This window comes from Lupinus angustifolius, chromosome LG11 (assembly GCF_001865875.1).
Source record: "Lupinus angustifolius cultivar Tanjil chromosome LG11, LupAngTanjil_v1.0, whole genome shotgun sequence".
NCBI lineage: Eukaryota > Viridiplantae > Streptophyta > Magnoliopsida > Fabales > Fabaceae > Lupinus > Lupinus angustifolius.
This window is the reverse complement of record NC_032019.1, coordinates 11,287,475-11,311,782: the sequence shown is the minus strand read 5'-3', so window position 1 is coordinate 11,311,782 and position 24,308 is coordinate 11,287,475. Positions and strand designations below refer to the sequence as shown.

General features: G+C 33.2%; 3 protein-coding genes across 4 annotated transcripts; all 3 read left to right on the top strand.

Moving 5' to 3' along the window:
- On the top strand, positions 584–4,960 carry LOC109360721 (imidazoleglycerol-phosphate dehydratase-like). The gene is made up of 9 exons (XM_019605789.1): positions 584–701; positions 1,943–2,245; positions 2,337–2,461; positions 2,911–3,015; positions 3,303–3,395; positions 3,652–3,726; positions 3,901–3,963; positions 4,162–4,271; positions 4,564–4,960. Exons 2-9 carry the CDS (start codon positions 2,008–2,010, stop codon positions 4,589–4,591), a joined length of 837 nt encoding a protein of 278 aa, XP_019461334.1. The 5' UTR covers positions 584–701; positions 1,943–2,007; the 3' UTR covers positions 4,592–4,960.
- LOC109360720 (probable rRNA-processing protein EBP2 homolog) lies at positions 6,591–8,732 on the top strand. 2 transcript variants are annotated; one of them, XM_019605787.1, is made up of 2 exons: positions 6,591–6,722; positions 7,702–8,732. In XM_019605787.1, exon 2 carries the CDS (start codon positions 7,707–7,709, stop codon positions 8,598–8,600), a length of 894 nt encoding a protein of 297 aa, XP_019461332.1. In that variant the 5' UTR covers positions 6,591–6,722; positions 7,702–7,706; the 3' UTR covers positions 8,601–8,732. The 2 variants fall into 2 exon arrangements, with proteins under 2 accessions (XP_019461332.1, XP_019461333.1); XM_019605788.1 differs by having other exon boundaries at positions 7,694–8,732.
- LOC109360719 (pentatricopeptide repeat-containing protein At4g28010) lies at positions 13,639–16,938 on the top strand. Its single transcript, XM_019605785.1, has 2 exons — positions 13,639–16,033; positions 16,418–16,938. Exon 1 carries the CDS (start codon positions 13,784–13,786, stop codon positions 15,917–15,919), a length of 2,136 nt encoding a protein of 711 aa, XP_019461330.1. The 5' UTR covers positions 13,639–13,783; the 3' UTR covers positions 15,920–16,033; positions 16,418–16,938.

Genomic DNA, 24,308 nt, shown 5'->3' with positions numbered 1-24,308 from the left:
GACGACATTCTCATCAATTAGTGACCATCAACGATAGTGAGAGGCGATTAGGATGTGAATAAAGAGTTTGTTCATTTATTGTTTATTTGTGAGTCGAGTTTTGAAGTGGAAGGGGAAAATGGAAGGTTTGAAAGCTATGAGACACACTTCTAAGAGAACTCTAAAGCCTTTATTTACATTTCATTCCCCTTCAAAACTCAACTCGCAATCGGATTCTTATAGTAGTAGTGGTGATTCTATCTTAAAGATGTTATATACAATAATTATTTGAAAAACAATTAGAGTAGTTCATTTTGCTACTAATCAAAGTAAATAGTAGACCATAGAATTAGGCATTACTTAGAAAATTAAGTTAGTGATACTTATTTTTTTCTAAATAATGATATTTCTCACCATAAGGATTAAAAAACTAATATTTTTCAGTATATATAATTATCCTTTTAACAAATATAGTTATGAGGAACTTTGATGGTTTAACCTAACGAAAAAAACCTGAAAAATAAAAAATATATGATAAACAAGTCCAACACCAAAAATTTAATAAGGCCTAACACCAAAAAGTCCAACAAGTCGAAACCCAGTTTGCAATGGACCCAACTCTTGAAACTGTCCAACAAAACCTCTCATTCTCCCCTCTACAACTGCTTCACACTCAAGCATTCGTGCTCTCTATTTCACCAACAATCCTTCCCTCCTTTCTGGTACACTTACTCTATATCCATTACTACTCTGAATCTAATTCCTATATCATTTTAACCTTTTCATTCTTTTGTATGTAATTTTTATTTTAATTATAACTTTAATATTGTTCTGTTTCTCATGTGGGCTTTAATGAATGCATATTCTGAGTCACTTGGGCATTTGGTATTCACTCCCCAAATATGCTTCAATGTTTAATTCTTTACTTTGGGACAGTGTTGTTAGAACCGGACCGGACGGCTGACCAGACTTGAAAACGGCTCTGGCTTACCGTCTCAACTGAATGAGAGTTGAACCACTTTGAACCGTAGAAAATTTAAACTGGATTAACCCGGGAAGTAAAGCGGACGACTCACTTAAAAATAAAAAAAATAGACAATGTTCTAATATTAAAGGTCATTTTGGTTAAAGCTATCTACACAATATTCATTATACTAAAATCACTTATTAGAATGAAGAATTCAAGCATAAGTTCTGTAGTTGTGAATTGTGATACATTATTTAGGTACCATCTTTTTGTACACGGTGTTCTGGCCTTTTGATGATATGTTACGGCAATTATGAATGCAACTTGATGCTTATAATTTCAATGTATTGTTTGCAAAAAATGTTCTGAACGAACTGCTGTCTTCTGAAATGATCCATTTCTGAACTAAACATTAGACACGGATTATAAAAGTTTGTTTACAGCGCTATAACAATAGTGTTCAGTTTTTCTTAGTCTTGCAAAACAGGCTGTTCCAATGGTTTAACAACTTTTCCTTTGTCCAACTTTAATTAATGTGTCTGTAGATTTTCTCCTAGGGACAACTTCATCTTAAAAAATAATTATCTGATGCCATTGAAGTCTGTGATGTTGTAAACTTGTAATGTACATTGTAAAATGATCATTTTTTATCGTTATTGCTTACTCGTTTACTATCAGTTTCCACCCTGGAATCATCGCAATCTGTTTTCTTGTTGTCAGATATATGAGTTTGTTTTGGGGGATGGCGTTGAGGGGAGGGAGGGAAGGAACGGAGGTTGGAACGGGGAATAGCTCCTAATAATGCTATTAGCAACAAGTTTCAATTGTAGTGCTTTAAGCATCTCTAAACATAATGCTTCTTTGTCTCTAACTCTTATTATCTTGTAATATTATTTTTTAACAATCTGGTTTATTTAGCTCACACTCTATTCATATTCTCTCACGTCTAAAGTTGCATAATTCACTTACGCCGAACCCTGCACTACACTATTTTAGGGTGCTGGCATTTGATTGGCAAGTCAAAAGTTGTGGTTTTCTGCATCCCCTGTTTCACAAACTGAATGGAGCTGTCTGCACCTCCATGTCTTCCAAAATGCTTTTCTTCTCCATTTCTGAATTCTAGGGTTAGGGTTTTTCGGCGAACACTCAACCCAACACCCCAACCTCTCCAAGCTTCAATTTCTTCTGTCAATCACCGCAACCTCACTCGAATGCACAATCCCAGGAATGTCTCCTCTGCTGCTTTGGTGGGAGACATTGACACTTCAGCTCCAACTACTATTCCACTTGTTAACTCAGGTAGATGTATAACCTTCAGATGGTGATTTCAAATTTCCAATGAAATTTCGGATTTTGCAACGAATTTGAATGTGTGCTTGATCATTTCCAGTTTCTAGATTTGGAGAGGTGAAAAGGGTCACCAAGGAGACCAATGTAGCAGTGAGAATAAACTTAGATGGTTCTGGGGTTGCTGATAGTAGTACTGGAATTCCCTTCCTTGATCATATGCTAGATGTCAGTGGTTTCATCTCTATTGTAGTACCTTCTTGTTGCTCATGCTTTAAGTATTTATTTGCTTCCTTTTCTTTTTACATTCCACTGTTGCTATCTTTTTCTTTTGGAGTTCTGGCTATAATAGAATGAAGGGCTTATGAATCAGGAATAAGAGGTGAAAGGCTATGCTGATGTGGGATGAATAGTGGACTTGCCTATAAAAGAGTGTGCTTCCTTGGAAAGATCTGAATTTTTAGAATGTCATCATAAATGATGTATTTTACTTTTTATGCTTACTTAAAATTAAATAGTGTGTCCATAAACATGATTTACGATAGAGCGTTATGACGTCGTTCCATCCATGTAGTTGATCTCACCTAGTGGGATAAAAACTTGGTTGTTGTACTTAATTTAAATAGTGTAAAATGGACAACATTTATGGAAACAAATTTTGGTTGTGATTTTTTCAGCAAATTGCTTCACATGGGGTGTTCGATGTACATGTAAAGGCGACAGGTGACATACATATTGATGATCATCACACAAATGAGGATGTTGCCCTTGCTATTGGAACGGTACTGCTATAAGCTGCATTCTTTCTGGTCTTTTTTGTTAACTTGTACCTTGAAACTAAAAATGATTTACTATCTTACATTGAAGATGTCACTTAAAGATTGATTCGTAAGTTTTATCTATAAATTTCATTTTGTCCTTTACATGCACAATGGTGTCTAAATCTAACATTTATAATGTTGATTCTGATCATTTACTAATGTGAATTTGTAATTATGCTAGATTTTATTTTTGGGCGTTTAGCTACCATGTTATTGTAACTAAGAGGTTTCTATTACTTGATCTTCAGGCTTTGTTACAGGCTCTTGGTGATAGGAAGGGTATTAACCGTTTTGGTGACTTCTCCGCTCCACTCGATGAAGCATTAGTACATGTTTCACTGGTAACTTGCATAGTGTTTGTCCTTTTTAGTTTGTACACATAATTGTTAGTTTTTAATCAAAGGCTTAAGTCAACATGTATGCTTGGTGAAAAGGGTGATTTGTACTTGATTACAATATAAGTAAATAGATTAAAGAAACTTTGAAATAATGTTATAACTTTTGCATGGCATTTGCAATTTTAACAATCATATATTATCATGTTGATTAATGTGCATCAAGAAATTCTGGCATTGTTTCCTCCCTTGCCTTTTCTAGGATTTATCTGGCCGACCACATCTAGGTTATAATTTGGACATACCCACTCAGAGAGTTGGCACATATGACACCCAGGTAGTGCTTGTCTACTTATATACTTCATCAATGAGTTTAGAATTTTGTCCATAAAGCATTTGACCTTTGGCCATCCTGTATATTATTTTCATGTGAATCATTTTTACCCGTTCCTCTCGTTTTCCCTTTATTCTTCTCTTTACTGACGAATCTTCTGGATATCATCCTTTGTAGTTGGTGGAACATTTTTTCCAGTCTTTAGTGAATACTTCTGGAATGACACTTCACATTCGGCAGGTATAAAACATGCAGAACCTGGGACTTTTTATAAATGTTATAGATGTTGTACCTGGCCTCTTTGCAGTATTCTTTATACATTGTATATAAATTTCAACTTGAAACTTTCTACAGTCTATGATTTTTTTTAGTTTATGTTTTCTATTCCTATTTTGAAAACCTTTTAACAGGATATATATGCATTTCTTTTGACAACAGCTTGCTGGAACAAATTCCCATCATATTATTGAGGCAACCTTCAAAGCTTTTGCTAGGGCTCTTCGGCAAGCAACAGAGCATGATCCACGTCGTCTTGGAACTGTGCCAAGGTCTGGTATCTTTGAAACTACCTTTTGATTTTATTATACTAAAATGGCAATCATTTTTGTTTGCTTATATGGTTGTAGATTAACATTTGTAATTTTCATGTGGAAACTGTCACTTTCCATGAATCTGCGTGTCTCATGTCATTTAAAACTGTCATGGAATAATATTTGCTATGAAAATAGCAATGAGGAAACATCAATGATTATAAAGACTAAAAATGGACCATATGAGATAAAAAGATTGTGAAAATATCATCCCTCAACTAATATTTTATCCACCTTTTTGTGAGTGCAGTTCAAAAGGGGTCCTCTCACGTAGTTGATAACTTGGGCATGTATTCATAACCGGATTCTACTAAAGTGGATCTTCACAACTATTGAAGCTTACAGTGCTTAGAAGCCGTCTGATGATAAATATGCAGGTGCTGTGAGCTATTTACTTGTGACACAAGTTACTTCTCTGTAAAAATATTGTTATATTACAAACGCTTTAGAAGATAGAAGTAATATTTTTGTTGTAGGGCTTTTTTCTGGTAAGTGGAATATGCTTTCTTGTTTATTGTTGGGACTGGTAAGATTGTTATGTATTGATTTGCATAACAGCAAATGCATTTTGCGTTTGAGGCATGGACTATTTGTTTGGAAAGTAGATAAAAATAGAACTGAGTTCAAAGGAATTGAAAGTTGGGCAATAAGAGGAATGAGTAAGTCTATATATATTTAAATTGCATTAAATGTGTGATACATTTTATTTAAGAGATAACTTATCTTCTCTGACCAGTCAAAACATAACATGTGTAATATTTTGTTTAGTTTTAGAAATACTTTAATAGAAAATTATTAAATAAGACATATGTAATGATTTTAGTGTCTGTAAGGAAATAATTTATCTTTTATGAGATACTTTATTCTCTTTATATAATATATACTAGCAAAACACACTGATTTTTCAATACTTCTTGAACTATACTTTGTTGTCCCCTCCAAAATGCCTAAATACTCCTGAGGTGACTCCTTTTTTCGTGTCTGCGGTCTGTCTAAATTTGGCATTATGATCATCTGCTTCTTTTCAAGATTGATAGCTGGTGGTGAAACGTTCTTTTTCACCTGTTTTGCTTTTAAGAATCGTTGTTTTTATTATTTTATAAATCTTTGTGGCTTTTGTTGGGAAAACTAACTAGAAACTTCAGAGATTTAGCAAAAAGTTGTCAACATACTGTAAATCCTTGCATTAGTAGTTGGTTATAGTATGATAATTGTATCAAATATGTAATTGAGTCGATTGTAACAAAGTTAACCATTGAACCATTTTAAGAGTTATATTTTGTAAATAATAATATTTATATTTATTATAATATGTAACTTAATTTGTATATTGTTTGATAATGAACCATTTGTTTAACCATTAGGGGTAACATGGACGGTTAGAGTTTGTCCCTAAATATATGTATATATGTTGGAAAAGATAAATGCCATACACATTTGTGACAATAAATTATTTTACCTGAATATCCTAAATAACTAACAAAACAATTAAAAAACATGAATGAAAATAAGAAATTATATTAATGTATAAGTTGTTGCAATAAAATGTACTATGTATTTTGGGCAAAGAGATATTATTACAATTTATACAATTGAACAGACATGTACAAACATGAATAGTGGTAACTATGGGTTGTGTCATGCTTGTTCATTATTTGATCCTAAGTATTGATTGAGTCTAATTTTTGAACTCAAACCCAGTTCTAGACTCGATAAATCCTGACCATATTCAGGTCTAATCATGATCAGGTAAATCTGGATGAAGAAATAGAATTGGGCCATGCTTACCCCTAATACAATATTAATAACACAAGTTATCAAACTAATTAAAATAAACACACAATAGATTATAATTGAGTAATCAGTTAATTAAATTATTTTTTAAGAATTAAATTGTTTGTTAGAATTATTTGCAACTACTTAATTTTTTTTAAATAATTTAAAAAGGTATGTAATATTAATTAGTGGGAGTAAAAAATTTCATATGTTAAGAAACAAGAGGAAAAAAAATGAGATAACAATTATTGATCAATTAAAAAACTAGTTTATATCATTTGAAATGTACCCTTCACAATCTACAATTTCCCTTAGTTTTTCTAATGGAATGACTTTATAATTTCATTTAATGAGTCAATATACTTTAACATTCCCAAACAAAGTCATAAATTATCAAAACATTTTGTTTGATAAAAAAAATAATTTTACCAAAGAGGAATAAAGGTACATAAAAATTGATAAGCCCAAACACCAAAAACTGAAGCTAAGTCCAAACCCAGTTTGTAAACTAACCTAGTTTCTCAACTAAACATGTCCTTAACTCTGTCTTCACCTTCATTCTTCCTTCTTCAACTACTTCACTCTCAACTATTCAACCTCTCTATCTCACCAACAATTTTTCCCTCCATTCTGGTACACTTATCTATTTCCTTATGCACTATTTTGTTTCAACCTTCGTTCTCTTATCTTCTTTATATTGAGTCATTGGCCACTGTTTTTTTCAACTGTTTGGTCACTCATGTAGGATTGATGAAACTATATTATGACTCACTTGGGTATTTAGTATTCACGCGAAATATGCATGAAAGTTTAATTCTTTACTTTAAGATTTTTTTAATATAACTTGATGCTTATGACATTATTGTTTATCTTGCTGTTTTGTTGTTTCCAAATGAACCATTTGTGAATGAATGTTGGACTATCAAATTTCTCAGTCTTGCAACTTTAATTTATATGTATTATATAGACTAAATACATACTTTGGTTCTTATAAATTTTCGCTTGTACCAATTTGGTACCCGAAAAAGTAAAAACTCTCAAATTAGTACTTCAATATCATGAACATGAGTGAAAATGATCCCTGACCCACATATGATATCTTTGGGGACCATTTTGAGTTTTCAAATTTTCATGGACCAAATTGGTATACGTAAAAAGTTTGAAGATTCACATATATGGTCTTTACTCTTATATATATATACATATATATATATATATACACTCCTAGAGAGACAGCTCCAATTTAAAAAAAATTCTGGAATGCTAGTAAATGATCAATATTCAATACATTGATGTTGTAATTATCATCTTAAAAAAGATTTGTAGTTCCTGAAGGGGCAATAACTCCTAATGATATTAGCACAACAACTATTAGTTGTTGTGTTTTATGTATATCTGAACATAATGCTTCCTAGGCCTGTCTTTTGTCTTCTAATAGTAATATTAATTTTCACAATCTGGTTCATTTTGAGTCATGTTGCAATTATTTGCTTCTGCTTTCATTTTTTAGCCCTTTGTGCTGATGTTTTTTTTTATTTTGGAATTTTGTCAAGCCCCAAGAAATAAGAAAGAAAACAAACATTTGTAATGATTTTATTTTATAGTTATATAGGTTGGATGGGGGTTCGGAAAAAAGAAACACGATTCGTGACTGAGGATACAACAAGTGATGACAAAGTTGAAGATTTGAACGAGGAGGTTTCAGCATCTGAATCAGGATCTGAATCAGGGTCTGAATCAGAAGGAGATGAAGATGTGAAATTGCCTGAACCGTCTAAAATTGCAGTGAACAACAGAGGCGCTCTCTTAGATAAACTCGGAGACATAATCTGGCCAGAGAATGTAGAATGGACACACAAGCTTGCCATTGATATTGATCAAGAACAAGAAGTAGACGTGAACGATGACTTGGCACGAGAACTTGCTTTTTACACACAGGCATTGGAGGGAACTAAGCAGGCATTCGATAAGATTCAGTCGACGGGTCAACCTTTTCTTAGACCTCCTGACTATTATGCTGAAATGGTGAAGACAGATACCCACATGGTAAAGGTGAAAGGCCGGCTATTAGCAGAGAAGCGGAAGATGGAAGAGGCTGATGAGAGAAGAAAGGCGAGGGAGTCGAAGAAATTAGCCAAGGAGATTCAGGCCCAGAAAACGAAGGAAAGGGCTAAGCAGAAAAAGGAGGACATAGAATCTGTTAAGCAATGGAGGAAGCAGAGACAAAAGAGTGGCTTTGCTAGTGGTGGCAATGATGCAGAGTTTAATTTTGAAGACGGAAAGGTGTTCGAGAGATCAAAGAAGAAAAGGCCGGGGGTATTGCCAGGCGATCGATCTGGTGGAAAGGCAAGGCAAGGATTTTCAAAAGGTAAAAAACCGAATAAACGGGAGTCTAGAGATTCCAAATTTGGTTTTGGAGGCAGAAAGGGATTGAAGAAGCAGAATACAGCTGATACCACATATGGTATTAACAAGGGCTCTGCCCAAGGAAATAAGAAGAGAAAGAGGTAAAAATTATAATCTTCAATTTTTTTGGTTAAGTGGGAATGTCTTGGAGCAATGGTAGCTTGGGAGATTTTATCTACTCTGTGATTCAATTTTGCAGAATGTTATAAGTAATGTTATTAATGACTTTAGAATCTAGTTAAAACATTTGATTATTCTGTTTAATGTTTCTATGGTATGTATTATGTGATTAGTGATATGTTTTAGCTTGATGTGTGGGTAAAATGAATTTTGAGGGTCAAAACTTTGGAGTGTTTTCAACATTTGTTTTGTTAGTTAGCATCTATTTGTCAAATCTTTGGTTCTAGAAGCATGAACAAATCTTCATTTATTTGTTCATGGAAATTCAGTTTTAATTTTTAATTTCTATTTTAGTTATCACACTTCTAGATAATTATTGCTGGTCTATTTCTTTTTGTCTTTGTTTGTGGCAATATTTATTATAAAGAAACGCTTTTAATACTATAATATTCCATCATAAATAAGTTATAACTTATGAGTTTAATTTTTTTAAACTATGCTTGCATAATTCAAATTATCAAAACTGGGTTTTATTGTTTGATTTTGTAGCTTTGTCACTTTCACTCGGTAATACCTAATGATAGTGTGAGATTATTGTTCATATTCTTCTTTCTAATTTCTTCCCCTTTTATACAAATTTGGATTCTTTTAACTCATAAAATTTTTATTGACTTTATGACTTTATTCTTTTTATGGAAACAATTTTTCTTCCTGTCCTTTTGTATTTTTATAAATTAATTAAATACAATATTTATTTTAAAAAATGAACGAAATAATAAAGGTGCCAAATTTTGAAGTTAGAAAATCCAAATCTAGCATACAAGTGAGTTTAATCTTCCATAAAAAAGAATTTATTTTTATAAATGATTTCCAAAGTAACATCTGATGGTTAAGTTAACTTAGTTAGAATAGACATAATAGAACTATATTGTAATATTACAATTGTAAAGATTTATACATAGTCGGTATATCATTCATTTGTATTATTTTTATTTTGAAGAGTCAATGATTAAAATAAATGGTGAATGATAGATTGACAATATATAAAACTTTTACATTATCAGTACATATTTTTTTTAGTGTTAGGTTTATTTAAGTGTAAAGTCCTACATTGGATATGAAAAGAAGAGTTTAAGAGTTTATAAGTACAAAAGTCTCGTAAAACTAATACATTAAGGTTTTGGTTCACGACGTGATGTTGTGACTCTCTTCCTGTACCCTAATAACAATAGAACTCCCCGATAATTGGAGGTTCGCTAGCTGATAGAACTAATGTTAAGGTGTTACATTTCCTGTTTATTTGAGGTGTTTATTTGACGTGTGTATTATTTTAAACAAGTTTTACTAGAAGTCTTCAATTGCTTTGTCTATTTCTATTACCCTAAGTATTAGGGGTTTTGCGACTTGGTTTGTAACTATCCATGCATTAACACTTTTGTCATGTTTTGTTATATTAGATAAAATACAATAAATAAGCAACAAAACTCATGTTTAGTTTCAATTCTGAAGTGCTATCAAATGCTACCTTATAAGTTCAAAAGCTTTTATGCATTCTACACTTAATAGCTATCCACGTCCGACAATAAACTAAAGTGCGCTAACTTAAAAATCCATAAATAAATAAAGAATGAAATAAAGAAACATAAGTTCTAATTTGCACAATGTCATACTGAAAATAGCAAAGCAACAGCGACAAGTAAATGTTTCAAACCCTATACTCTTCTTGTCACTACAATGGGGTATTTGATTCTTTATCTTTGCGAAATTCATTCATGATTCATATGCTTTAAGGAATCTAGGTAAATTAGCCCATTAATCCATTTTATAAAGTTTTTAATCCACCCTTTATGACATATCCAATCCAACTATCATATTTGTTGCTTCAACATAAACGATCGTTGCACAGTGTTATCACAAACAATAAAATAAAATGCATAAAATAAATAGAAGAAAAGAAATAAGAAAATTTAGTAACGATATTCGACAAATTCTGCTTACATTCCTGAGAACATTGAACGACTACCAAAATATTATTAGAGAAAAAAATTACAAGTTCTAGCATAGTCATGAGCTCAAGTGTCCATTATATGTTTCTATTTGGTACTTCTATTTGATACACATAATAACAAGGTATTGAGCCCGGTACAATACTCTACTTTATTTTAATGCTGAACAATATAAGACTTCATATAATATATTTCAAACATCTCAACTTCTAAGGAATCATTATTATTTTATGGTGTTTGATTTAGTGTCCTTAAAGTACCCTAATGTTAAGCCTTAAATTATGTTAAAGATTGTCTCTTACGTAGAATTAAGACCTCAAATGCCTTATGTGATTGCAAGTCTTTAATCTTAACTTAATCCTCATTAATTTCTTCAATTAGGTTATGATTTCATTAAACTTAGAGTTTAGGGGCCCAACTAGGATTATGAATGAGAAAACCATATTGATAAAAATCTGATTGAACTATAGGACAATAAAAGAGAGAATTGCAAATTTCAACTATGCAATATGTCATACACTTGGCATGAACAAATATCACTAAACCAAACAATTAAAATATAACGATTAAAAAAAATTAAAAGAGTAAGGTTCAGAGAATTCAAGACCATACTTTATCATTTTTCATTCTCAACCATTGAGAGATACATCCAATCCCAAGTTAAAGACAATGGAATTTTTTCCACTAATGTATTGAGTCTTGTGATTAAAACAACTTAAATATGTAACATTAGAAATTCTAAGATAACCTTCTAGATTTTTCATTACTCTTAGAAGGAAGTATTTGCAAGATGCTCCACATGCACCCTTTATTTTGAGATGCTCCACTTGTTTTTTAGCCTGTGGATCATCTTATGGACAATAATTATGTTTTTATATATATTTCTCTTCCAAATAAAAGTGTTCCATAGGAAGAAAACATAACTTGGTTACAATATTTGATTATTTAAACTAATAAGAAAATAATTAAATTTTTAAGACAATATGAGACTAATAGCAAAAGTTTAGATTGTAGGATAGATCGTAATGAACTCTTCCTTCCTTTACGCGAGACCAAATAACAAAACACAATTTCAATTACAAGTTTATGAGTTGCACATGAGAATTTTAACATCATCTACATTTATTTTAATCTAACTTTTTACTTATTATCATACACTTTCTCTTTTTATCTATTATACACACATATATATATATACACACTTCTCTAAACAAGAAAAAAAATGTATGCATTGATAGTCTTTTTATACTTTGTCACTACATCATCTACCATTCATGTTTTATCATTATTGACTTTTAAAAAAGAAATACAAATAAATGATTCATGATGTAGCGACTGTATATAAATCTTTACACTTATAGTACATACACATTAATATTATCTAAAATAAATAAATGAACCATTAGTATTGACAATTTGGATCGCTTTGCCCTTGCTCAAGCAATGTCTGCCTAAATTAGGTCAAACATAAACATAACTGTTTTTAAATAGGGCATAAAATATCATATCTACCCGTCCTAAACATGGGCAGAACACTTGTGAGTCATCTTAAATAAAATTAAAAAATATATATTCAAATATATAAATGTAACTATTCATACAAAATAAACCATATATAATTTGTATACATATATATAAATGTATTTATCAGGATAAATAATTTTACAAATGGAATAAAAAAAAATATAAATGCATATATATAGTACATTATTTGCATACAAAATATAAAAGGAACATTACATATACATTTATTCTATATATCTAAACTTTTATACTGTATGAAAAGGTAAAAATATGATATAACTTCCACCATGATATGATTTTCATTTTCCTGTTTTTCTCTTAACATTATTTAACTTTTACAAAAATCAAATAATCCTAAGTAACTATCATCAACATATTAATTAATCACATTCACCTCAAATTCAACATTATAATCAACATAAAAAATTATAATATAAACACAAATACATTCTAATTTTAAAAAATGAAATATATAAAAATTGAATATACTGTATCATGTAATGTTGAACGGTAGACATAAAGTGCCTATCGATACACTAATATATAATATACAAAATACAAATGCATATATATAATAAAAACTGATAGTATTTGACTATTTTCACACATTTGATATACAAATATATATAACAAATGAAACACACTTTTTCAACAAAATACATATATATTTGCATATTTGATATTCAATATTTTCTCTAATAGTATCCACGGGCTATCCATTTTGCTTGTTTGAAATACCTGTAGATAGAGATGACAAAACGGGCTATCCGATCTGTTTAGCTCTCGCCCGTAAATGTCCGCAAAAATTTAAGCGGGTACGGGCATACCCATATTGGTTAAGGGACAAAATTCAATACCCTGTCCGTTTTAGAACGGACTTGCGGGCGGCTCACGAACATTGTTGAATAATTAAAAAAAAATAAAAGTTTCATATAATTAATGAAATTAAATTAAATAAAGTTGTTGAAGATAAAAAATAAACAAATTTTTTAATATTTTATATGAAGTTTAACAAATATTACATTTTTGTAGGATTAAAACACACTATATCATAACTTATTTAAAATTTTCTTACTTTTTATTTAAATTATGTTTATGGGTCACACGCGAACCGCTCGCATGCCCAAGGCGCAAAACGGACCGGATGAAATGGACAAAATTTGTATATCCTGTCTGAAAAAAATGCAGGCTAAGCGGGCGTACCCGCGAGCAATATCTATTTTACTATCTCTACTTGTGGACGAATAGAACATATTGAACAAATATTTTAAGACAAATGTGAACATTTTGCATATTATGCCCCCCCAATATATGCGGGCGTGCCCTATCTACTTTGCACAAATTGCTGATGGAGTAATGGTAAACACCAATCGATACCTATAATATTATGTCAAGAAAACATTTTCCTAAAACCTATTATTGTAAAGAGAAAAAAAATCAATAACAACACATGTAGCCTTTCAATGATAAAAAAAGCACAAACACATTGAGTAGAGAAAAAGAATCCCAACCTAGGTGAAGTTCAATGCCACCACCGCCACCTTCATTCATTTTTCTATGCTTCCATTCACCACTTTTCTTTCATTCCCACTTTTTATACTTTTCTCTACCATTTAATTTCACTTATTTTCCTCTACCATGATATCAAAACGTTTTCTTTTCCCCATCCCCACCAATCTTTCTTCCCTCCACACTTCTTCAATTCTTGACATAGAATCACAATTAATCTCTCTCTGCCAAAAGCCCAATCCTAACTTTTCTGAAGCTGTTTCACTATTTAACCGCGCCATTGATTCTAATTCAACTCCATCTGATTCATCCTGCAACTCCCTTATCGACAACCTGCGCAAAGCAAAACACTACGACTCGGTCGTTTTGGTTTATTCTAAGATGGTACGTTTTTCCCTTTTGCCGCAGTTTACTTCATTGAGTGCTTTGGTTGAAAGTTTTGTGAATACCCATAAGGTGAAATTTGCATTTGGGGTGTTGGGGTTGATGATAAAGCGTGGTTTTGGTGTTAATGTGTATAACACGAATCTCGTGTTGAAGGGTTGTTATTTGAATGGTGAAATTGAGAAGGGTTTGGGTTTGTTTCGCGATATGAGGAGGAATTGTGTTTTTCCGGATAGTTTTAGTTACAATACGATTATAAACGGGCTTTGTAAAGTGAAGAGATTGGAGGAAGCGAGGGGTTTGTTTGTGGAGATGAAGAATGGGGACTGTCGGCCGAATTTGGTGACTTATGGCGCTTTGATTAGCGGTCTTTGTAAGAATGGGGCAGTTGATGAGGGTTTGGGTTTGTTTGAGGAGATGGAGAAGGACGGTTTGGTTGCGGATGTGGTTGTTTATAGTGTTCTCATTGGTGGGTTTTGTAACAAAGGTGATATTGAGAGGGGGAAAGAATTGTTTAACGAAATGTTAAAAAAGAATGTTGCTCCAACTGTGGTTACGTATAACTGTTTGATGCATACTCTTTGCAAGAAAGGGAAGTGGAAAGAAGCCTCGGGAATGTTGGATGATATGACAGCTCGTGGAATTAATCCTGATGTTGTTGCTTATACAGTTTTAGCTGACGGGCTTTGCAAAAATGGGCGGGCATCCGATGCGATGAAAGTGTTAGATTTGATGATACAGAAAGGGGTAGACCCTAATACTTTAACATATAATGTCATGGTAAATGGACTTTGTAAGGAAGGTCGGGTAGATGATGCCCTCAGGATTCTAAAATTGATGACAGAGAAGGGGAAGAAACCTGATGTGGTTACCTACAACACATTATTGAAAGGACTAGGCGGTGCTGGGAAAATTGATGAGGCAATGGATCTTGGGAAGCTATTATTGAGCAACAATTTGCATGTGAAGCCGGATGTTTTCACATTTAATTATCTAATTCAGGGACTTTGCAAGAAAGGATTGATTGGTGATGCCAAACAGATGCATTCTACAATGGTTGAAAGGGGGTTCCCAGGTAACATAGTAACTTATACTATTCTGATTGATGGCTATCTAAATGCAGGAAAACTTAGTGAGGCATTGGAACACTTCAAATATGCAGTAGACTTAGGATTTTCTCCCACCGAAAGAACCTATAGCGTCATGCTTAATGGTCTCTGCAAATTGCAGATTCTTGGTGTTGCAAGAGCATTTTTTAATAAAATAAGAGCTTCTGGGATGAAACCCAGTGTATATGATTATAATGTACTAATGACAACATTATGCAAGGAAGGTTTTTTGGACCAGGCGACAAGCTTATTTCAAGAAATGAGAAATTTGAATCATGGTCCTAATGTTGTCTCTTTTAATACAATAATTGATGGAACCCTCAAAGCTGGAGATATTAAAACCGCCAAGGAATTGCTGTTGGAGATGCATAACATGGATTTGATCCCTGATGCAATGACCTTTTCTATATTAATAAATAGGTTCTCAAAACGTGGGCAGTTGGGTGAGGCCAAGTCGGTCTATGAGAGAATGATTGCGTGTGGTCATGTACCAGATGCTTTTGTGTTCGACTCTTTGCTAAAGGGCTATAGTTTAATGGGAGAAACCGAAGAAGTCACCTCCTTGCTTCATCAAATGGCTGATAAGGGTGTTGTACTGGACTCAGAATTAACTTCTACCATCTTAAGATGTCTTTGTAACACCTCAGATGATATAAAGAAGACTCTTCCGAGTTTTTTGCAACATACATCAAAAGGGAAAAGAATTACATGCAATGAGCTCTTGATAGAACTGAATAAGGTTCATCCAGAGCTTCAACTATTTGTTGCATGATAGTTTTTGTATTCAAGACATGTGCTTTATTTATTTGTTGTATGATGGACACTCCAAGACAATTAAGCCTGACAAGCGGAAGTTAGCATTACTCTTTGATAGTCCAAATATTGGGTATGTATTGTAATATAATTCTTTTTGTTCGATTTTGCTAATGACAATTGACACATGTTTACAATAGAAAAAAAATTCCCCAGGGGATTTTTTTTACTGTTTGAAATTGACGGGAAAGTAATTATGTTTGTTTTATTATAAGCACTCACTGAGTTGGAGAGACCTCAAATGGAAACCTCTTGTATATAAGGGGATACCGAGGAACTATACCAATCTTGGCCACCAAAAATTATCTCCTTATGGAGTACTAGTGCTACTTTGCAACTGTACCTCTGACTCCATTTTAGTTTAACTTGAAATAGTTCCTTGTTTTTTAAGTACTAATATAAAAGTTTATGTTATAGGTAGTCAATATCTGACTCCTCTACTATGATTACTTCACAGATGGAAAAGTTTCAAGCATCATTTGCTGAACATGAGGTCACACAGTGATTCCAAGGGAGTTGCACTCAAAAGACCAAATGACTCAATATACAGCTTTCCATGCCCGGATTGTATGTGCCACACAAATAGAACCGACGATTCAAGATCCTCATCAGCAACTTGATGTATTAACAGAATCTGATGAATGCTTCCATTTCTTACGATTTTGTGAGCATGACTTGCTCCTGTCACCTTCCACTGGCATTTGATTATTTCATTTTTTCTCCCTTTGCATCTGGTGAGAGGGCATAAACCCAATTTTCATAGGTTAAGAGGATTTCATTGAAGGTATCATAGATCTGATTATTTCATGGGATTGGATTTCAAGGGAATGACATATTTTTTGTTCATGATGCTGATTGAGAGGTTGTTCTGTCTAACTGTAAAGACAAACTCATGTTCCTTTCACACCCTGCCTGTACATTACATGAAGAATGATCACTGTGAATTAAGACTGTAGCAACAGAATGTTTTGTGTACATTAACAAAATTTCCAAGGAAATAAGAAGAGAAAGAGGTAAATTATAATCTTATTTTTTTGCTTAATTGGGTATTTCTTGGAGAAATGGTAGCTTGGGAGATTTTATCTACTCTGTGATTCAATTTTGCAGAATGTTATAAGTAATGTTATTAATGACTTTAGAATCTAGTTAAAACATTTGATGATTCTGTTTAATGTTTCTATGGTATGTACTATGTGATTCGTGATATGTTTTAGCTTGATGTGTGGGTAAACTGAAATTTGAGGGCCAAAACTTTGGAGTGTTAGTTAGAATCTAATAGTCAAATCTTTGGTTATAGAAGCATGAACAAATCTTCATTTATTTGTTCATGGAAATTCAGTTTTGATTTTTAATTACTATTTTGGTTAACACACTCCTAGATAATTATTGCTGGTCTATTTCTTTTTTTGAAACATCTATTACCAAACTGTGGACACAATATGTCGCAACAAATCATATAAAATATCTCATGATAAAAGTGAATCATGACTCACACGTAAAGCCAAACATGATCCGAAGTAGTAGAGGAAACATGTAAATTAGGTCGCAACCATAAATATAAACATATTAGGAGTAGCCACATATATTGTCTCATCAAAGTTCAAAGCTAGCTATAATGAGGGAATAAAGGTCCCCTTACTTTTATTTTTAAGGTAAATAAAGTTGTTACTTTTACTATTGTTTTTTTATCATACTTGTCTCAGGTGCTGTTACTCATAATGGGAGATAATGATTATCATCCAGATAATTCAACCACTGATATACATTATAGTTTTGGAGATAAAGGTAATGAATGACTTTCGAAAGTCTGTTATTTATTTGGCAGTTGGGTGAAAAAGAAGGGAAACTTTTGAAGAGTTTCTAAAACCCTCTTCAACTCTTCACATGTCTATTTTTATATAATGTGAAAAATACCTAAATGCAATTAATAAAATTATATAATTTTATTATTGTCTATTTCTCATTGTTAATTATATTTTAAAATAAAAAAAAATTATTCTTACATTATTATTTTATCAATCTTCTATCTAAACTTTACACTCTAGAGAAGATTGTCTTCCTTTTCCCTTCTCCTCCTCCGTCATTCATATCCATTGATCCTTCTCATTCCCTTTATCTCGTATTTCTCAAACATAGCATAAGTCGTTTGCTCCATAATGCTATGCAAGTGGATCCATTCCATAGCAGTGGATTGATATCAATATTCTTGTTAATTCAACCATACTTGAGGAAGTGATTAAGATACACTTCCTCGTACCAACCTGATCAGGAATCAAATATTCAAAATCAGTTATCACAAACTTAGGACACATTTTTGATTGATCATGAACAATAAAAGTCAATATGGGTAACAATGTGTTACAATAGAATTTCTCCCCAACTGGAAACCACCATGACTTGGGTTTGCACATATACACCTTGAGAATATGTTTGTATATATTACTTTTATAGTTAACATTTATTGTACTATAAGTTAAATAAAATTCTAGTCATATCATTTTATTTGTCCCAATTTTTTATTTATTTATTTTTTATTTATTTTTCTTATTCTAATATATTTTGAACTTTTCAATGTATCTTGGTTTTGGATTGGGTCATTCGCAATATCGATGACTATACATGTATGTTTCAGGGTGTACAAATGCACACTTTGATTTTTTGAAAAAATATGTATATTCCAAAATATTTTTTTTATAAATGAGATGTTCAATGAAAAACAATTAATTATTATTATATTAAATTATTTTATAATATTATGAATTTATAACTTAAGGAATTTTATGATTGTTTTTCGGAGATAAATATTTGATTGTTATTTGTATATTTTGTTTGAGTCCAACTAATTTCTTCTCTATTTTTGATATGACAAAATTGATGAACTTATAAGGTTTTGTCTATATATTTTTGTTCAATTGATTTTTTTTTTTGGTTTCCCACAGGTATCCTCGCACTGGAGGCAATCCTGTCCGAGCGGGAACATCCACAGGTAAGTGGGGCTAACTCTCCCAACGAACATTTTTTCCATCCACAAGACTCGAACCCAGGTTCTTGCTTAAGGGGAATCAAGCATGTACCACTTGAACCAACGTCCGTTGGTTGTTCAATTGATTTAGTAATGTTTGATAATCAACTTAAGACTTATATCATTGATATACATATTAGTATTACATTTGCTTCTTTGAAAGAAATCAATAGTTTTCAAAATAAATTGATTGAAAGTGGAAATTAAATGATTTCAAAATGTAAAGATTAAATATGAAATATGTAATTTATTTGATTAAATATATTTTAAAAATTGACATTAATATTTTCATCTTTTTATAATGAGTTGGGATTCACTTACTCCAAGTGTAAGTTTCTTAAACTTACTCTTCATCTTAGCCATCAAATTTAGGGACATCTAATGATTTAAATCTGCCCACTAATTAAAACCATTGGATTTCCTTAGAATTGATGACTATGATGTTGAATAAGTTTAAAAATTTACTCTTGGAATAAATGAATTCCTCCTCTATTATAATTGGAGATATATTTTATTTCAATTTTTAACATAATAACATATGTTGGATATCCTACCTTTAGTCTTAGAATATCACGCACGTCCTTAAGTTATTCTAACTTAGAGGATTCAAGAGTTTATTCGTCTTGTTTACCAAAAACCCAGTCTTCTTATCACTATAATGTGGTATTTGATTCTTTATCTTTATGAAATTCATGTATGACTCATATGTTTTAGGGTTTGTTTACGAGTTTGATTTTGAAAGGGATGAAAGGGAAAATAAATACTTGAGAGTCATATCATAAGTATATTTCATAAAAAACAACATTGTTAGTAATATGACAAGCAAATGCACTACCACAATAAATAAAGACATGAGTGATAAAAGGAATAAAAAAAGAATCAAGAAGAAAGGTTAACCATTATATTTCACATGAAGTGGCAGCCAAAGTTCTATACTCAACCTCAGAAAAGATCTAGCAATAGTTTGTTGCTTATTACACCTCCAAGCAATTAAAGAATCACCTAAAAACATACAATAACCAGACATAGATTTTCTAGAGTCTATACAAGCACCTCAATCAGAATCAGAGAAAGCTTTAAGCTGCATAATGGAGTTAACAGGGTAGAACAAGCCTTGATCAATGAATATTTGACATACCTCACCACCTTGTTAATGCTTTGTAATGAGTTGAGTTGGATTAGTCATGAATTGACTAAGCTGCTGGACAACATAGATTATATCATGCCTAATGTTTGTTATGTATAACAATCTCCAACTAGTCTCCTATAAAGTGCATGATCATGGTAAGGCTCCTCATCATTTTAATGGAGCCTTGTTGTTTTGACCATGGGAGTGAAAAAAAGTTTTGAAGAGAGAAAGCCAGTGTCAGATAAGATGTCAAGAGCATATTTTCCTTGGCAAAGACTAATCCCTTAATGAGATCTAGAACTTGCCAAGCCTAGAAATTATTTTAAAGGTCCAAGGTCCTTTATTTTAAAAAGCTTATCCAAATTGCTTTTAACATAAGGGATCTTAGTGTGATCAATTTCCTCATAGAATGAGATAATCTACATAAACCAGAAGGATAATATACTTAATTTCATTCTTCTTGGTAAAGAAAGAATGATCATGAGGATATTACTTGTAGTTAAGATCAAAGAGGGTGGATGATAACATAGTGTACCATTGTCTGCTGGCATGTTTTAAGCCATAAAGAGGCTTATGTAATCTACAAACTTGATTTAGTTTAGGAGGAATCACACTAGGTGGAAATTCCATGTAAACTTCTTCATGAATATCACCATGAAGAAATGCATTATTTACATCCAATTGATGTAATAGCCAATCCTGTGAGGATGCAATGGCAAGAAGGAGCCTAACAACGGTTAATTTGACAACAGGGGCAAATGTGTCAAAGTAATCTAAGCCTTCTATTTGAGTATATCCTTTGGTCACCAATCTGTCCTTGTATCTCTCTAAGCTCTCATCTGAGTTATACTTAATTTTGTAAACCCATTTAGCCTCTATGGCAGTTTTATCTGGTGGAAGATCAACAATAGTCCAAGTGATATTCAAGGCAAGAGCATCTAGCTCATCTTCCATAGCCTTAATCTAATGCTTGTATTTGCTAGCTTGTTTAAAGGTCTTGGGCACATTATTAATGATTATAGACAATGCATAATGCAATTTTTAGGGGATAATTTGTGATAGTCTAAAACTTTAGAAAGAGGGTGTGTAATACCTAGAGATGAAAGAAAATCAATGGAACTCATGAGACTACAATGAAAGTCTTTCAAATGAGATGGAGCAGACCTGGTTCTAGTGGATTTTCTTTGTAATGTAAAACTCCTCCATTTACATTTGATTCCTTTTCGGGACATCACGTTAAGTAACCTAAATTGCGGAAAAGACAACAATCGTTACCTAATGGTAACCAAAAGCCACTTAATATATTGTGGAATAATTCATTATTGAAAATGACGGAAAATGTTTATACAAAACGAAAGGCAGAAATGTAATCTTTGTCTCACTGAAAACATATACAATAGGTGCTTTTAACCCCTTGTCCTGGAGGCTCCCCGGTTAGTCAAAGGAGGTAGAAGTCAACACATTAAAAGTACCCTACACAAATACCCATCTCAAGAGCGAAATAGAAATGGAAATGGCTACTAGTGTCTAGCTCCGGTGTTCATGGGTGCACTAAGGCACTCGCTTTGGTCCTCCTCCGCCTCAGAATCGGCGAAGAGGTCTACCACCTCAATGGAGTCCTCTATACAAACTAACTCCACACAATCCTCCTCTTCGGATTCCAACTCCTCCTCTTCAGCCTCCATCTCTTCTTCTGGGTCATTGGACGCACCCTACGACCTACTTCATGCCCCCACATCTGCCTGAAGATCGGGCAGCGTCCGTCGAGCAGCTCTCCTCCCTAGTGGGGAATTGAGCATGTCGTCTCAACTCCGTCTCCTTGTAGATGGCCCTGTAGCAGTGGGTCCGTGAGGAATCACAGACTGAATGGATGGTGCAGCCGGTGCTAGTCTTCGAGCAGGTAAGGTGAAAGAAGCCTCCAAGTCCGCATGATGTGAAGGGAAGCGCATCGTAGAGCCATCACAAACCATCTCCAGCTCTAAGGCACAAGGGCCTATGTAGGTGTATCGATATCCGTCACTGATCCATGTCCCCTCCTGGGACATTGAGAATTGGTAGCTTCGAATCCTTGCAGTACGGTCCATTTGAACGAGAACGCGAACCGAAGACAAGCAAAAAGAAAGGGGAGTAAGACATCTAATGAATATTATTCATTGACGGCATGGAATTACACAAAATATCACATCCAGATAGACACACCTAATATACACAATATATTTCACATACATAAATGCAAATGATGAATGATATTATATCTCAAACTATATGAAATCAATATCCATAAGCTCAATGTATGAATGCTATATTTATTTTAACCATCCTTACACCAATATCCTCCCAATAAACTATTCTAAAATAACCAAGAGTAGTACAAGTCCCATAACAAGCCGATTTGAACATACCAAAAATTATTCCTCACAAGGATATATGATCGATCTGTTCTGAAGAACTATCCATTTCAGGACAATGTCGTATCAAACACTTTCTGGGCATCCCTCTCATTGATCCTGATTGCAAAGAGGGGTTGTCAGAGATCATATAGTTTGCACTGTGAGAACTATCCAATCCAACAGAATACCCCATCCAAGAATACAAGGGACTCATCTCACCTAGACTCTCCCTTAAGACTTTTCTGACAAATCACTGCCATCGCCATCCATCTCAACATTGCGGGGCTCGTTCGTCTCCCATAAATTTCCTTTCCACTACTTTGTTATTCATAATGAGTATGCACACTAATCGAGGTTAGTTGATTAAATCTTTTAATTATTCTTTTATATCGATCGGTCCATCCTAAGACATCTCACAAAGGATTGCTTCTTGTGGGACCTGATCTTACGTTATCATGTAATATACGAATAACATCCCTACCACTATGAACCATAGCTGAATTATCCTAGAGGGCCACATGGCCAAGTCTCTTACGGTCAGACGACCTTGCTGAGTGGTATCATGTAATCCTTGTTAGGTATCGCCTTGCTCATGACATCATCGTCGAAATCCTTGACCGAATACCACGCAAGAACATAGGTAACTGTATAAGTTCATTGATTTGAGCATTGGGCTCCTCGTTCGAGCCATGATCTCTCCCAATTATTAAATATACTTCTCACCCAAGTTAGGGTTATTTTCTAAGCAATTAACCAATCAAAAGTAATAAAAAACATTGCATGTCTCTCACCCAAGCGAATGACTATCGCTCAAGCAAAAAATCCACCAAAAACTGGTCAAAATCACCCTTTAGGTCTCGCTTGGGCGAGATACTGTCACCCATGCAACCAAAATTGCCCAGAACAAGCGAAACACACTGCCCGACCCTCGCCCAGGCGAGAACCACTCACTCAAGCGAGAGTGGCTCGCCCATGCAAGGGGTGTCCAGTAGCCTAGACTACTTCCTCGCCCTTTTGGGCCACCAGACCAAAAATCTCAGATGTTTTAGTTTCTCGATTGGTGTTCCTTCATGGATAACTACCACAATACTTGATATTTTAAACTATCATAGGGCATACAACTTAAGAAACCATCCATACTTAATCCATACACACAATCATTTGGTTAAGTGCGGGTTTCTAACAAAAATAAATATAACTCCCAACTTTTGAGGTAGTTGGGAGATTCGGGCGTCATATTCGGACGCCACTATGTCACGATGTATTCTCCCTCACCTTGGGTTGTAGCACGGTTGATCTCCTTTACGTGAATGGGTAGATTGTTCAACTTCGAACGCCTAAAAAATAAACACAAAAGACATCATTTACCTGCTAACTTTAAGGTAAAGACATCATGTTAATCTATTTTAAGAACATCCGAGAGTTTCACCCATCTGGTCCAAGATTCATATTCTTGAACCATCCTTTATCCTCGAAAGTCTCATTCAGATTCCTATTGTGTTCATGATCATTTCAACACCTTCTTTACAAGGGTTGATCTCATGATCAAAATAAAGATAGCCTTGATTTCATCATCATCTCCTTTCATCAAAATCAACATCCTACATATTTTCAAACACTAAAACAACCCCATGAACAACAAGATTTCATTGTTTCAAAACAATAATTTCTAAATTCACGAAAACCCATTTTTTGAGTTCTTGAGTATAACAAGAGTTAGGAAGATTATTAGAAATTTTCAACGGTTGAAAACGTTCGTAACATGCGTATAAACAAAAGATGAAGAACAAAAGATGAAAGCTTACCT